The sequence below is a fragment of the Etheostoma spectabile genome, chromosome 11 (assembly GCF_008692095.1).
Source record: "Etheostoma spectabile isolate EspeVRDwgs_2016 chromosome 11, UIUC_Espe_1.0, whole genome shotgun sequence".
Lineage (NCBI taxonomy): Eukaryota > Metazoa > Chordata > Actinopteri > Perciformes > Percidae > Etheostoma > Etheostoma spectabile.
Window position 1 is genome coordinate 18,126,419 of NC_045743.1, and position 15,882 is coordinate 18,142,300.

At 38.7% G+C, this 15,882-nt stretch overlaps 2 protein-coding genes and 1 long non-coding RNA gene across 3 annotated transcripts in view; 2 read left to right on the forward strand and 1 right to left on the reverse strand.

Annotated features, from left to right (window-relative positions):
- ormdl1 (ORMDL sphingolipid biosynthesis regulator 1) overlaps positions 1-2,955 on the reverse strand; it is a 7,074-nt gene extending 4,119 nt beyond the window's left edge. The window contains exons 1-2 of the mRNA XM_032529552.1: positions 2,694-2,955; positions 484-663 (exon numbers count right to left, since the gene is read on the reverse strand). Of these exons, the coding sequence (XP_032385443.1) occupies positions 484-657 (174 nt within the window). The 5' untranslated portion in view covers positions 658-663; positions 2,694-2,955. The remainder of the gene's footprint in view (positions 1-483; positions 664-2,693) is intronic.
- A 150-nt stretch (positions 2,956-3,105) lies between these two features.
- Positions 3,106-15,882, forward strand: part of pms1 (PMS1 homolog 1, mismatch repair system component) — a 27,245-nt gene continuing 14,468 nt past the window's right edge. Inside the window, exons 1-5 of the mRNA XM_032529553.1 lie at positions 3,106-3,197; positions 4,701-4,844; positions 5,471-5,653; positions 6,905-7,007; positions 7,609-7,772. Of these exons, the coding sequence (XP_032385444.1) occupies positions 4,713-4,844; positions 5,471-5,653; positions 6,905-7,007; positions 7,609-7,772 (582 nt within the window). The 5' untranslated portion in view covers positions 3,106-3,197; positions 4,701-4,712. The remainder of the gene's footprint in view (positions 3,198-4,700; positions 4,845-5,470; positions 5,654-6,904; positions 7,008-7,608; positions 7,773-15,882) is intronic.
- On the forward strand, positions 11,288-15,448 carry LOC116697923 (uncharacterized). The gene is made up of 3 exons (XR_004334082.1): positions 11,288-11,445; positions 15,240-15,284; positions 15,371-15,448. It is a non-coding gene; the product is annotated as an uncharacterized LOC116697923 (long non-coding RNA).

Below are 15,882 nucleotides of genomic sequence, written 5' to 3' on the forward strand. Positions count from 1 at the left end.
CGGATACTGTTTGGAAACCATTAAAAAAGATTTCAGATGCTACAAGATTAAATAAAACACCCCAAAAATTCAGTGAAAGTACCGTAATCATTAAGTTTACCTGAAGAACGTTGCATGGAATCATTCATGTTATTCATGGGCAATTTGGTTGAAAGAAATCCATATTTCTGATGTAAAAACATTTTGAAACGGGTCAATTTGACCCGAGGATAACGCGAGGGTTAAAAGCCTTAACAAAAGTGTTGATTTTCAATTTCGACGGGAGGACAACACGAGGGTTAACGAGCACAGGCAAGGCCCACGGTAACACACACCCGGCTAAGCCTGCATGCAAGATTCATTTGGCCTGAGAGGCTACAACTGACTGTGGTTTTCAAACTGTTATCCAAAACACCCTTAAAGCAAACTGGTTGATTGTTTTCGGAGAGAGATTTGACAATGAATGACCTGACCTTGCCGTGACAGTGCGAGAGTGGGACTTACAAAGTTGTGTATGACGTTGGTGAGAGTCCACACCACCGGCACGCTGAAGAAGGGGATGCTCAAGAGCACAACGTGAAGTATCCCCACACCCAGCGCGTAGGTCAGCCAGATCCCTCGACTGTTCATGACCCGAGTGTTAGGGTTCACCTCGCTGTGTGCCACGCCCACGTTCATTCTGGTCTGGAACAGAAAATATATACACACATATTCACATGTTATTATACACTTTATTGCGGCTGTAAGCAGTCCAAAAGGGACTAAAACACTGAGAGATGCAAACATGTGACGCGCTCAGGATCGTATTGCAATGATTTTCTTTTTCTTCTTCTTCCATATGTACAGTACACTCAGCACTGCTGCTACCTAATGTAACTGTTAACTGGTGATTAGAGATAATTGCGTAATACTGCGTGCTCTGGTCAACAAAAGTGTTCGCTCCCAGCTTCACCCCCCCGTCAAAGCCCAAAGAACCCAGGTGCACAGGTGAAGCAAACAAATATATTACTTCCTCTCAAACCGTCATTAAAACGCCCACAAGCTACAATACCAGCACATAACACAATAATCAATAAATGAGACCATAAACAACATAATGTGGCTCCTACACACTTATTTACCACACTTTTCCTTTCCTTTCCCCCCATTATCTATTGCAAGAAGTTCCCCCTTAATGGTTTTTATAAAGCGTTCTGCATTGGCTGTCTTGCTCATCAACAGGGTCCAAAACAAACAACTGGTTTTTTCCATGGACTTTGTTGCTGTGCTAAAAGCCATTTGTGTCCTTTTGCAAGTACTTCAAAGGTTTAAAATGTTAGATTAATCAATGGTTGTGGCAATATCCAATAATCAGACCATGACATCAGAACTATAACTATTATTTAAGCTCTAAATCCCACAATCATGCAACTATTATAAGGAGCCCTGAAAATATCAAACATACAGAGATTGTAGATACATGCAGAAATGCATAATTTACAAGTTTGTATAGGTATACCTTTATTTGAAAAAGCAACGATTGCCAATATAGACGCCCTCCATGCAAGTCTAAATGTGATAACAAAACAAAAAACTTGCGCAATCTTATTGAACTTCACCCTCTGGCACACTTTACGCTGTCACACTGGAGTTAATAAAACAAACAGAGCTTCAGTTTCAAGTCGTTCAAGGCGATGATGAATTTATTTCACTTTCCCAACCAGGCCAGTTACATGTCATTATTTTTACCAGCAAAATTACATTTTGACATCTGGCTGTGAATGAAGAGAATATGTCTTGATGTCTTTGGGGGGCAGTAGCTCAGTCTGTAGGGAGTTGGTTGGGAACCAGAGGGTCGCTGGTTCAAGTCCTCGTTGGGACCAAGATACGGAGTGTGGTAGCACTGCCAAGGTGCTCTTGAGCAAGGCACCGAACCCCCACAACTGCTCAGGGCGCTGGTCCAGCACTGGCAGCCCCCCCACTCTGACATCTCTCCATTAGTGCATGTATAGGACCTGAGCATGTGTGTGTGTTTCAGGCCTGTGTGTACTGTGTGTAATAACAACACAATGTAAATTGCAATTTCCTCATAGGGGAATCAATAAAGAGCATAAATAAATTAACATTAACATTACACAAGCCCCAACATTTAGCCAAAGGACTGTCCTCAGTTACCATAGTGTAACATGAAGCTATCTTAACATTATGGGGTAATGGTCATATCAGACAAGACTAAACTGATCACAATGCCAATTACTTGTATCTGCACCGATGGGAATGACGGACAACTGGAGAGTCTCACGAGACAAGATTTGACCTAAAATAAAAAATAAATCAAAGATTTGACTAAAGTTGCACACAAATATTACCGGCTTTTGGTGCTAAACCACTATCAGTCTATTCGCTCATTGCAATAGCAAACTGTACGTCTCTCAAAAACACCTTTAGTTAATCGATTACACAAAACAAACTGATTACACTCATCAGTGACTTAATGTTAACTGATGATATCTGTACCTTATTGTTTTGTCAAGTAACGTTGGCTAGTTATGTATAAATATGAGACGTCCCTTGCCCTGGACATGTTGTCGTCTCCAGCACATAGCCCGGACCAAACCACCACTGTTCTAAACTAAGTTGTTCAGCGTAATTACGGTAATGAGAAACAGTTAGAAACGTTTGGTGGTTAAGATTGTAACATTAAACACCCAGACAGCCAATTAGTGCAAACTTACAGGTAGTAGCGAGCAGTGGAGGGGTTTATAGAAACAAATTGCTATGGAGAGAAATGGTGTATCTCCTTGTTGATGTGTCTTTGCTGTTCAGTGCAGACGCATGCGCATAACACACGTCGCAGACTGACCAGAGCGGAAGTAGTCGTGGTTTCGAAGGACAACGAGGTATGGAAGCCCTACGTTTACGTTAAGGTTTATATTGCCTGTAAATGGGTTAGTTAGGGTTAAAGTTAGGGTCACTTAGAGGCTGATTGTGTTCGGTATGGCAGTCCTACCAAACCAGCCTGACAAAGGTTTTACCTGCTAGTTTGTCCTCAGGGTAGATTTAGCAGGGACTACTGAGCCCGCCCTCTTGTCACTTTTAACCAATCAGAGTGTAAGGAAGGGGGCGGGAAACTGTTCATTTCCGGCGTGTGGCTCGTGGGTCTGTTGTTTACAACTGTTCTATGGTTGTTTATGATTGGGCTCGCGGTCTGCTTCAGTCGAAATTAAGGACTCAACCAAGTCAGTATCTAATCTGCTTATTTAGCTATTTATTAACGTTACTATTAGGCGTAATATGAGATTTTGTAATGTCGCCACTAACTGTAAATGTAAACGGAATTTGGGTTTTACTTGTAAGCTAACGAGTTAGCACCTCTGCTCATTTGTAGAGCAGTTGGCTAAGTTATTGCAGCTATAACAGTAAAGCTATATCAGCTATTTTATTAAGGCATTCCGCGTGACATGACGTTTATCTGTTATATAAAATAGTCTAAAATTGTGTCTTGACTGGAAGAAGATAACATAAATGTTCCATATAGCAGTAAAAACTAGCATTTGCACTGCCTGTCCCTCTCGAGTCTCTTAACAGGGTTAACAGTTGTGTAGCGTTATAACCAGGGTTCAAAATTAGCACCATCTACTCACTAGCCAAATGCTGGTAAAATGTGTAATTTTGGTAGATTTGTTTTACCCACCAGCCAAAAAAGCAATGGTAATCTGCTGAATGACATATTTTTAACATATAACAATTTGGCTGCTGGATGACAAAGTTAATTTTGAACCCTGGTTATAACGTTATGGTGACTAACGTGCGCGTTATTCCAATATTACTAATATTAATTGTAATAGGAAATGGGTAAGATGAATAATCTATAAAAGGATTTGTCAGTGACCTGGCATTTGAGAGCTCATTCTACCTGGAAGCGCTTATATTTGTAAAATTCAAATCATATTTTTCTATGATCAACAGCAACAAATCAATATTTTTGCCATAACGAATTGTTATGAAACCCCAAAACAAACTTTGAATCTCCGTTTCAATCAAGATCAAGCTTACTGATTAATGCAACTGGACAATAATACACATAATACACATTTGTTTGCCTCACATAATAATTCCAGGCTATACTTCCTATTATTGTCAATTAGACCTAGACTTCTCTTTGTTAAGTCTAAGTCTAATTAACAATAATAGGAAGCATAGCCTTGAATTATTACGTGAGGCAAACAAATGTGTATTATTGTCCAGTTGCATTAATTAGTAAGCTTGATTATTAATTATTAATTATGAATGATAATTCATTATTAATGAAGTTCTGCTGCAAATGCTAAAAAAAAGTCCCCTGCTCACTGTATTGGGTTCGCATTGTCGACATCACATGCTTGCACTCATGCCCATGTCTAACATGAATGAAACAGGCTTTTTGGGTAGAGCCACTGGGTTTAGAGACACTTTTTGGACCCATCTGAAGACATTAACAGCTATGTGTAGTATTAAATTGCCTTCTATTATCAATGTATGTGTGTAGTCCTAAGTAGGAGACTTAAATGTGTTTTCTTTTTCTTTTTATCGTATTATTTCTACATGAAATGTTGGTTCATGGAAGTGTGTCTAGTCATGTGTAAAGCCACAGATCGCACTAAAATCCTTTCTCAAGGTACGCGCCACCCCTACGTCACGCTCTTGTTGTGACTCAACAACACTCAGAAGTACCGAACTCAAACCAGACCTTTCTTCAACAGGTCCCTTAAATCATGAAGCAGCTGCCTCCCGATACCGTGCGGCTGCTTTCCAGCTCCCAGGTCATCACGTCTGTGGTGAACGTCGTGAAAGAACTGATGGAAAATTCCCTGGATGCTGGGGCTTCGAGCATTGACGTCAAACTGGTACAGTGTCTAAATACCAGACGTTAGAACAAGGAGAATTTAAACAGAATTGATTAGTAAATGATAAACTATAAGTGGAATTGTCTATAGGTGGATTTGTCTCAATAAAGTTATACACTTTACACTATGGATGGCATTAGTAGGCTTTAGCCATACAGGAGTGGATGCCTCTTATATGCATGAGACTATATCTGGTTTATTTTGCATCTCAGGACTATAACTATATAATATGATATGATATATAACTACATTAAGTGATCTTTTAAAACTACTGTAGGTGTAGAGCTTTTTTAGTTTTCATTTAACCTTAATTATAATCAGAGGACATTGAGATTTCCCTCATTTTCAATGAATGATGAGTTTACGTACTCTACACTCTACACACGGAGATAAACCAATTGTTTTTGTTGGTGTTTTCTTGGCTATTTAGCTTTTTGAATGATACTAGTGCATTCGTGATATTAGTAAAACATCCAAATAAAGCATGGTTTGAAACAACCCATTGCTATGAAGATATTAATGAGTAGCTATACGTTTCCTGCAGTTCAAAGGGTGCTGAGTAGTCACAATACTGATTCAGATTTCCCCTCAGGCAGTCCACAGCATCATTTAATTTGACATTGCAGGAGAACTTCGGTTTGGACCGGATAGAAGTGCGTGATAACGGCCATGGGATCAAAGCCGAAGACACTCGTGTGATGGCCGTGACACATTTCACCTCAAAGATCTGTAGCCACGAGGACCTGGAGCGGCTGCAGACATACGGCTTCAGAGGAGAGGCGCTGGGCTCCATCTGTGCCGTGGCCGAGGTGAGAAGATCCAAAGAAGGGCTGAACGATTTGGGGGGGAAAATCTAATTGCGATTTTTCTGCCAAATGTTGGTATTACGATTCGATTTGCAATTTTTTTTTGTTAAGCTAAAGTTCAATATTCACTGTAACAGATAAAACATGTCATGGAGCATTATAACATAAGACACCGTCAAAACAACTCTATGTTCTTATTAAAGGGTAAGAACATAGATTTGAGTCAACAGCAATAAGTGTTTCTCTTTTAATAAGCATGGAACATCAAACCATCAAACAGAAAACATTATCACAAAGGTTAAAGTTATAATTAAAAAAACAAAATCATGAAGGAAAAAGTCAAACGGGACAGAGTTATCAGAAGTCATACATATTGATCTGTAAGTTGTACACATGCACTGAACTAATAAAGTTCATGAGAAAAAATCTGACTCATACACACATTTATTAAGTTTGACAGATGAGTTTATTTTAGGAATGAAATGCACACTCTGGTTTATTACAGTGTATAAACTGGTTGGCAACTCGTAGAAAACCAGAGATACACTTGTATCTCACTTTCAACTGTCACACATTTCATCACCCACACACTTTCACTGTTAAGTTGAATGCAGTACAGAGGTGGATGAATTATGTCTTTGTCATCATGTATTTTTGTCAATGTATATGTTTCCAATATGTGTACCCTATTTAATTTATAGTGAATGAGTGCTGTATGACTCTCTGACTGTCTTTACAGTTGTGCTCATAAGTTTACATACCCATGGTAAAGTTGACTAAAAAGAGGAATAAAAAAAAAACATCTTTTGAAAATTTATCTTAATGCCTTAATTAAAAAATTAAGTAAAATCCAACCTTTAAGGACACTAATTTTCTTTGTGAATGAATAATGTATCATAAATAAATAAATGTTCTTCCTTAAATTGCAAGGGGCATAAGTATACACCCCCCTATGTTAAATTCCCATAGAGGCAGGCAGATTTTTATTATTAAAGGCCAGTTATTTCCTGGATCAGGATACTATGCATCCTGATAAATACCCCCCATGCCCTTCACCATACATAGAGATCAGCATGGAATATTTTCCATAAAATCATCTCTCAATGCAAATCAAACCGGCTATTAGTCTAAATGAAATAAAACCATGCCAATCTCTATGTATGATGAAGGGTATGTGATGCTGATGCATGTTCCATATCAAATAAACTGATAACATATAATAACTGTGTGTTTTATGGTACTCTTTCCTTTCAGGTGTCTGTCATCACGAAGACAGAGGAGGACGACATCAGCACCCAGTACACGCTTAACTTCACGGGGGAGATTGTTTCTCAGAAGCCGTCTCACCTGGGCCAAGGCAAGGCAGCGGTCACTGAATCCGTCCTGTAGTGAGAAACAGAAACCAAGGACTGCTTTATTTGATGAAATGGTGAAGTGGAACATAGGAGTTGTAGGTACAGATCGAGACATTGGAAACAATCTATTAGCAGTTTTAATTTTGTATAACGATACTTAACTAAGAAATGCATCGGCATGTCACTGACAGATCCGGACACCCGTTTGCATCATGTTTGGCGCCGCCAGCAGTCACATTATCTCCTGTGCTACGAAGTACAATAAAACAAGACCAAGTAAAAAGCTCTGGGAAAGAGAACAGTCATAGTCAGACATAGTTTTTTAAAAATGGATAAAATTGGGGAATGTCTCAGTTTCAAGGGGAGCTGATTACTCCTTTATTCCATGATTGGATTATACTGTTTATTCATATTTTGGAATAAAAACAGAAGAAAAACATACACGTCTTTAAGGGATCACGTACAATTCTTGATGATAGAGGTACTACTATAGAGGTGTTTATTGTTAAAAGGGTTAGAAAAACACACTCAGTCTGCCTGAGTCCTTTTGCCTAGTTGCAGGAAAAGTACATTTTGCACACCTCTGGTTTTGGTGTTTTCCAGGCACAACAGTGAGTGTACTGAAGCTCTTCAAGAATCTTCCAGTGAGACGGCAGTACTATTCTTCTAACAAGAAGTGCAAGGAGGAACTGAAGAAAATGCAGGACCTGCTGATGGCCTTCGCCATTATAAAACCTGACTTAAGGCTCACACTCATTCACAATAAGGTAAGTAACTCCCTCCTTTTCAGTTTTAAATTAGAGCAAGAAAAACTGTTCTGACAACATTCACTGGTAATGCCAAATGTAAGTGGCAGCTTTCAATCAGCAGCGTACAAATACATGCATAATATATATTATTTATAATCAGCTGGAGACTGATGACATGTTAAATATAGACAAAGCTTAAGTAAAAATCAAGCCGTCTATTTTATGTTTTCACAAAATGTCTGTTTTTAAATGGTATGTAAATATCACAATGTCTTTAGAGTAGTTTCTACCCAGTCCTGCAGCATTAATCACTTCTTAGCTGTCAATCTGCGTGATCAGTGTGTTTCAAAATAATTTCTTCAAAATATGACTTCATGCACTGCTGTGTTACGCTATGGTCCTTTCAAGAGTTAAGCCTGGTTAATGGTACTGCATTGAATCAATGTCGTAGGTACGTGCCTGGGTACTCAAAGATACGAACCCTACGCTGTCCCCTACACCGTAGCCTGACAAGCACCTCAGAAATGGAACCGCCCGCCGGCAGTATGAGACGCGTGTCCGTGCTATTTTCCAACAAGTACTCACAATCACACCTCATAGACGACCTTTTGTACAAAACTAAAGTAACGAGTCAATTTTGTAAAAATGAAAGGAGTAGAAAGTACCGATATTTGTGTTAAAATGTAAGGACTAAAAGTAAAAAGTCGCCACAAAAAGGATGTACAGGATTCTCACACCGCCTCAAAACACACCAACAACCTGATCTCCGGTTACGTGATTGGCCACCGCAGCGTGACGTCTGGTTGCATTTCTCCAAAAGTTGAGTCGGTCTTAACTTTTCGTCGCGGGCTGCTGCCTTTTGTACGCTGCCAGTTGTGTCTTTGATCTAAGCGTAGAGGTGGACATGTGTAGTGGAATAGAAAAGGTGTGAGAAGTTTTGTTTGTTTGTTCATGTGTATTGTCCCCATGGGGAAATTATGTTGCAGTAAAAAAATCACATCACATGGTATTTAAAACAACATTAGGGCAGATAAGACAGGGAAGAAGAAAAACCATAACATGGAAACATACACTCATAACATAGACCAAGGTACTATGGGGGAGGGGAGGGGATAAGGGTTCCAGACCAGCTGGAAGAAAGTGAAATAAAAAATAAATAAACCAAATCTTCTGTGTGCCTGTTGCAGTGCTTCCTGTCTGCAAAACTGTCTCCTTTGGAATCCATTGTAACAGATATAATTGAAGCTAATAAAAAGTCGAACTGCTGTTCTTTATGCAGGATGAAATGACAAGCGTGTCACCTTTCAAGTCTGCAGTAAAGTACGTTATGAGCCAATGGTAAAAAATAACACATAAGGAAGCGTGTGCTCATACAGCGTGTAGTCCTCCATGCACAGCAACCACTAGATGTCCTTATTAGTCTTCAAATGGCTGTCCAAACATCACTGACTCAAAATCGCCCTGGCTTTTAATTGATATGTCATGTTTTCACAGTGTAGTGTCATATATGTTGAGATCTTAATGAATGGCATTGACGTGTAAGATTACATAATATGTAAGATAAGTGCTTACAAACAGGAAAAGTAGGTACGCTGATTCCATGGACTACATTGGTCCTCAACATTTTGATACTACTACTGCTACATCTGGAGCTACTACTTTTAATGATAACACAAAACAAATCTCAAACAGTAACAACAAGTAAGAGAAGTTGAAGGAAGGAAAATAGTACAAGTAGCCTAGATAATCTCACCCTGTCATACAGAGTTTCCCTGTATAAATTTCATTCAGTTGATAATGTAATATGTTGCAAAAGTAAATAGTCTTCTCAGCTGTAAGGTGTGCACGGCTTCCTTTGACAGTAGAGATTTATGTTTGTGTCTCTCTTACGTTACTAAAGCATATTCAGGAGCTTGTCAGGTAAATTAGTAATCAGACACCTTCTTGACGACAGTACTCGTCTCCAGCCTCCTGTTGTTTCGTTGTCAGTGTTGATGCCAGTCAGTGAGCTATGAAATTGTTACGCGTAATGGAAAATAAGTATTTGGCTTATAGAAACCCTTTAGGAACACGCAGACTACAGCTTTTATCGAGCCACGCGAGACGAACCTAATAGAAAGAGACTTCTGCGCAGGTTAGTAAGTCTGGACGGTCTCGGCTTGATAACAGTTCAAGTCATTTACAACAAAACATGGCCCAAAGTGACATGCAACAGAGGGTAGCTGTTAAGAAACAATTACAAGCCGCAGGACTTGTTTCAATTAGCCTCAACGTTACCTGAACACAGTTCAGTACATTCAGTATTTATCATGGCTCCGACTAACAGATATGTTCATTACGGATCAATCCATTCTGTTGATTTTTCTTTTTTTTTCTGCTTTTATTCGGTCAGTCTATACAATGTCAAATAATTGTTTAAAAGCCCCATCACAATTCCTCAGAGCTCAGCCCGACATCTACAAATAGCTTGTTGTGTCCGACCCATGTTCCAAAACCCAAACATATTCAAATAATAATGATATAGAAGCAGTAAATCTTGATATTGGAGAAGCTGGAACCTGAAAATGTTTGGCATTTGTACTTGATAAATGACATAAATGATTAATTGATTATTAAAATTGATCATCTTGTTGTTTCTGCCCGAGTATTTATTTAAGGACACTTAAGTATGTCAACCTTTAGGATAACGACCTGTTTGAAAGGGGCTAATAGGTATTGAACCAATGTAGTGAAAGGACAGTCAGGTGTGGCTTAAAGGTCCCCTGTTCTTTTGAAATATGTTGTTGAGATCTGCTAAGGTGACATTTACTGTCATCAAAAGAGTTCATATCATTAAATATAAATAGGCTATGTAATGGTATAATAGAAATATATATATATATATATATATATATATATATATATATATACAGGGATAGAGAGAACTACAAACCCTCTCTGAAGACTAGTGATGAACACTTCAGATACAGTATTAGGGACCACTAAGGTCTATAAAAAAGAGACTTCAGATACAGTATTAGGGGACCACTAAGGTCTATAAAAAAGAGACTTCAGATACAGTATTAGGGGACCACTGAGGTCTATAAAAGAGACTTCAGATACAGTATTAGGGACCACAAAGGTCTATATAAAAGAGACTTCAGATACAGTATTAGGGGACCACTAAGGTCTATATAAAAGGACTTCAGATACAGTATTAGGGACCACTAAGGTCTATATAAAAGAGACTTCAGATACAGTATTAGGACCAATAAGGTCTATATAAGAGACTTCAGATACAGTATTAGGGACCACTGAGGTCTAATAAAAGAGCTTCAGATACAGTATTAGGGACCACTAAGGTCTATATAAAAGAGACTTCAGATACAGTATTAGGGACCTAAGGTCTATATAAAGAGACTTCAGATAAAGTATTAGGGACACCTAAGGTCTATAAAGAGACTTCGATACAGTATTAGGGGACCACTAAGGTCTATATAAAGAGACTTCAGATACAGTATTAGGGACCACTAAGGTCTATATAAAAGAGACTTCAGATACAGTATTAGGGACCACTAAGGTCTATAAAAAAGAGACTTCAGATACAGTATTAGGGACCACTAGGTCTATATAAAGAGACTTCAGATACAGTATTAGGGACCACTGAGGTCTATATTAAGAGACTTCAGATACAGTATTAGGGACCAATAAGGTCTAATAAAAGAGACTTCAGATACGGTCATTAGGGACCAATAAGCTTGATATATAAGCATCCAAAGAGCACCGTGTCATGGGACCTTAAACATGTCTGCCCTGTGTCATTCCAACCACTCACATTGACTCCACAAAGAATAGTAAGTACACTCAGGATTTTGTCTAGCCTGGTCCTACCAGACTCTGGTCCATTAGCCTGGTCCTACCAGACTCTGGTCCCATTCACATTATCTCCTGTGCTACGAAGTACAATAAAACAAGACCAGTAAAAAAGCTCTGGGAAAGAGAACAGCATAGTCAGACATAGTTTTTAAATGGATAAAATTGGGGAATGTCTCAGTTTCAAGGGAGCTGATACTCCTTTATTCCATGATTGGATTATACTGTTTATTCATATTTTGGAATAAAACAGAAGAAAAACATACACGTCTTTAAGGGATCACTACAATTCTTGATGATGAGGACTACTATAGAGGTGTTTATTGTTAAAAGGGTTAGAAAAACACACTCAGTCTGCCTGAGTCCTTTTGCCTAGTTGCAGGAAAAGTACATTTGCACACCTCTGGTTTTGGTGTTTCCAGGCACAACAGTGAGTGTACTGAAGCTCTTCAAGAATCTTCCAGTGAGACGGCAGTACTATTCTTCTAACAGAAGTGCAAGGAGGAACTGAAGAAAATGCAGGACGCTGCGATGGCCTTCGCCATTATAAACCTTTAAGGCTCACACTCATTCACAATAAGGTAATAACTCCCTCCTTTCAGTTTTAAATTAGAGCAAGAAAACTGTTCTGACAACATTCACTGGTAATGCCAAATGTAAGTGGCAGCTTTCATCAGCAGCGTACAAATACATGCATAATATATATTATATAATCAGCTGGAGATGTGACATGTTAAATATAGACAAAGCTTAAGTAAAAATCAAGCCGTCTATTTTATTTTTCACAAAATGTCTGTTTTAAATGGTATGTAAATATCACAATGTCTTTAGAGTAGTTTCTACCCAGTCCTGGCATAATCACTTCTTAGCTGTCAATCTGCGTGATCAGTGTGTTTCAAAATAATTTCTTCAAAATATGACTTCATGCACTGCTGTGTTACGCTATGGTCCTTTCAGAGTTAAGCCTGGTTAATGGTACTGCATTGAATCAATGTCTAGGTACGTGCCTGGGTACTCAAAGATACGAACCCTACGCTGTCCCCTACACCGTAGCCTGACAAGCCCTCAGAAATGGAACCGCCCCCGCAGTTAGACGCGTGTCCGGGCTATTTCCAACAATACTCACAATCACACTCATAGACGACCTTTGTACAACTAAAGTACGAGTCAATTTTGTAAAAATGAAGGAGTAGAAAGACCGATATTGTGTTAAAATGTAGGACTAAAAGTAAAAAGTCGCCACAAAAAAGATACAGGATTCTCACACCGCCTCAAAACACACCAACAACCTGATCTCCGGTTACGTGATTGGCCACCGCAGCGTGACGTCTGGTTGCTTTCTCCAAAAGTTGAGTCGGTCTTAACTTTTCGTCGCGGGCTGCTGCCTTTTGTACGCTGCCATTGTCTTGATCTAGCGTAGAGGTGACATGTGTAGTGGAATAGAAAAGGTGGGAGAAGTTTTGTTTGTTTGTTCATGTATTGTCCCCATGGGAAATATTTTCAGTAAAAATCACATCACATGGTATTTAAACACATTAGGGCAGATAAGACAGGGAAGAAGAAAAACCATAACATGGAAACATACACTCATAACATAGACCAAGGTACTATGGGGAGGGGAGGGATAAGGTTCCAGACCAGCTGGAAGAAAGTGAAATAAAAAATATAAACCAAATCTTCTGTGTGCCTGTTGCAGTGCTTCCTGTCTGCAAAACTGTCTCCTTTGGAATCCATTGTAACAGTATAATTGAAGCTAATAAAAAGTCGAACTGCTGTTCTTTATGCATGAAATGACAAGCGTGTCACCTTTCAAGTCTGCAGTAAAGTACGTTATGAGCCATGTAAAAAATAACACATAAGGAAGCGTGTGCTCATACGCGTGTAGTCCTCCATGCACAGCAACCACTAGATTTCCTTATTAGTCTTCAAATGGCTGTCCAAACATCACTGACTCAAAATCGCCCTGGCTTTTATTGTAGTCATGTTTCACAGTGTAGTGTCATATTGTTGAGATCTTAATGAATGGCATTGACGTGTAAGATTATAATATGTAAATAAGTGCTTCAAACAGAAAATTAGGTACGCTGATTCCATGGACTACATTGGTCCTCAACATTTTGATACTACTACTGCTACATCTGGAGCTACTACTTTAATGATAACACAAAACAAATCTCAACCAGTAACAACATAAGAGATTGAAGGGAAAATAGTACAAGTAGCCTAGATAATCTCACCCTGTCATACAGGTTTCCCTGTATAAATTTCATTCAGTGTATAATGTAATATGTTGCAAAAGTAAATGTCTTCTCAGCTGTAAGGTGTGCACGGCTCCTTTGACGTAGAGTTTTATGTTTGTGTCTCTCTTACGTTACTAAAGCATATTCGGACTTGTCAGGTAAATTAGTAATCACACCTTCTTGACGACAGTACTCGTCTCCGCCTCCTGTTGTTTCGTTGTCAGTGTTGATGCCGTCAGACTATGAAATTGTTACGCTATGGAAAATAAGTATTTGGCTTATAAACCCTTAGACGCAGACTACAGCTTTTATCGAGCCACGCGAGACGAACCTAATAGAAAGAGACTTCTGCGCAGTTAGTAAGTCTGGACGGTCTCGGCTTGATAACAGTTCATGTCATTTACAACAAAACGGGCCAAAGTGACATGCAACAGAGGTAGCTGTTAGAAACAATTACAAGCCGCAGGACTTGTTTCAATTAGCCTCAACGTTACCTGAACACGTTCAGTACATTCAGTATTTATGGCTCCGACTACAGATATGTTCATTACGGATCAATCCATTCTGTTGATTTTTCTTTTTTTTTCTGCTTTTATTCGGTCAGTCTATACAATCAATAATTGTTAAAAGCCCCATCACATTCCTCAGAGCTCAGCCCACTCTACAATAGCTGTTGTGTCCGACCCATGTTCCAAAACCCAAACATATTCAATAATAATGATATAGAAGCAGTAAATCTTGATATTGGAGAAGCTGGAACCTGAAAATGTTTGGCATTTGTACTTGATAAATGACATAAATGATTAATTGTTATTAAAATGATCACTTGTTGTTTCTGCCCAGTATTTATTTAAGGACCTTAAGTATGTCAACCTTTAGGATAACGACCTGTTTGAAAGGGGCTAATAGGTATTGAACCAATGTAGTAAAGGACAGTCAGGTGTGGCTTAAAGGTCCCCTGTTCTTTTGAAATATGTTGTTGAGATCTGCTAAGGTGACATTTACTGTCATCAAAAGAGTTCATATCATTAATATAAAGAGCTATGTATGGTATAATAGAAATATATATATATATATATATATATTATATATTATATATACAGGGATAGAGAGAACTACAAACCCCTCTGAAACTAGTGATGAACACTTCAGATACAGTATTAGGGACCTAAGGTCTATAAAAAGAGACTTCATACCAGTATTAGGGGACCACTAAGGTCTAAAAAAAAGAGACTTCAGATACAGTATTAGGGGACCCTGAGGTCTATATAAAGAGACTTCAGATACAGTTAGGGACCACAAAGGTCTATATAAAAGAGCCTTCAGATACAGTATTAGGGGACCACTAAGGTCATATAAAGAGAACTTCAGATACAGTATTAGGACCACTAAGGTCTATATAAAAGAGACTTCAGATACAGTATTAGGGACCAATAAGGTCTATAAAAGAGACTTCAGTAACAGTATTAGGGGACCACTGAGGTCTATTAAAAGAGACTTCAGATACATATAGGGACCACTAAGGTCTATATAAAAGACTTCAGATACAGTATTAGGGACCACTAAGGTCTATATAAAAGAGACTTCAGATAAGTATTAGGGACCACTAAGGTCTATATAAGAGACTTCAGATACAGTATTAGGGCCCACTAGTCTATATAAAGAGACTTCAGATACAGTATTAGGACCCTAAGGTCTATAAAAAAACTCTCAGATACAGTATTAGGGACCACTAAGGTCATAAAAAAGAGACTTCAGATACAGTATTAGGGACCACTAAGGTCTATATAAAAGACTTCAGATACAGTATTAGGGGACCACTGAGGTCTATATTAAAGAACTCAGATACAGTATTAGGGACCAATAGGTCTATATAAAGAGACTTCAGATACGTATTAGGGACCAATAAGCTGATATATAAGCATCCAAAGAGCACCGTGTCATGGGACCTTAAACATGTCTGCCCTGTGTCATTCCACACTCACATTGCACTCCACAAAGAATAGTAAGTACACTCAAGGGGAGTTTGTGCTAGC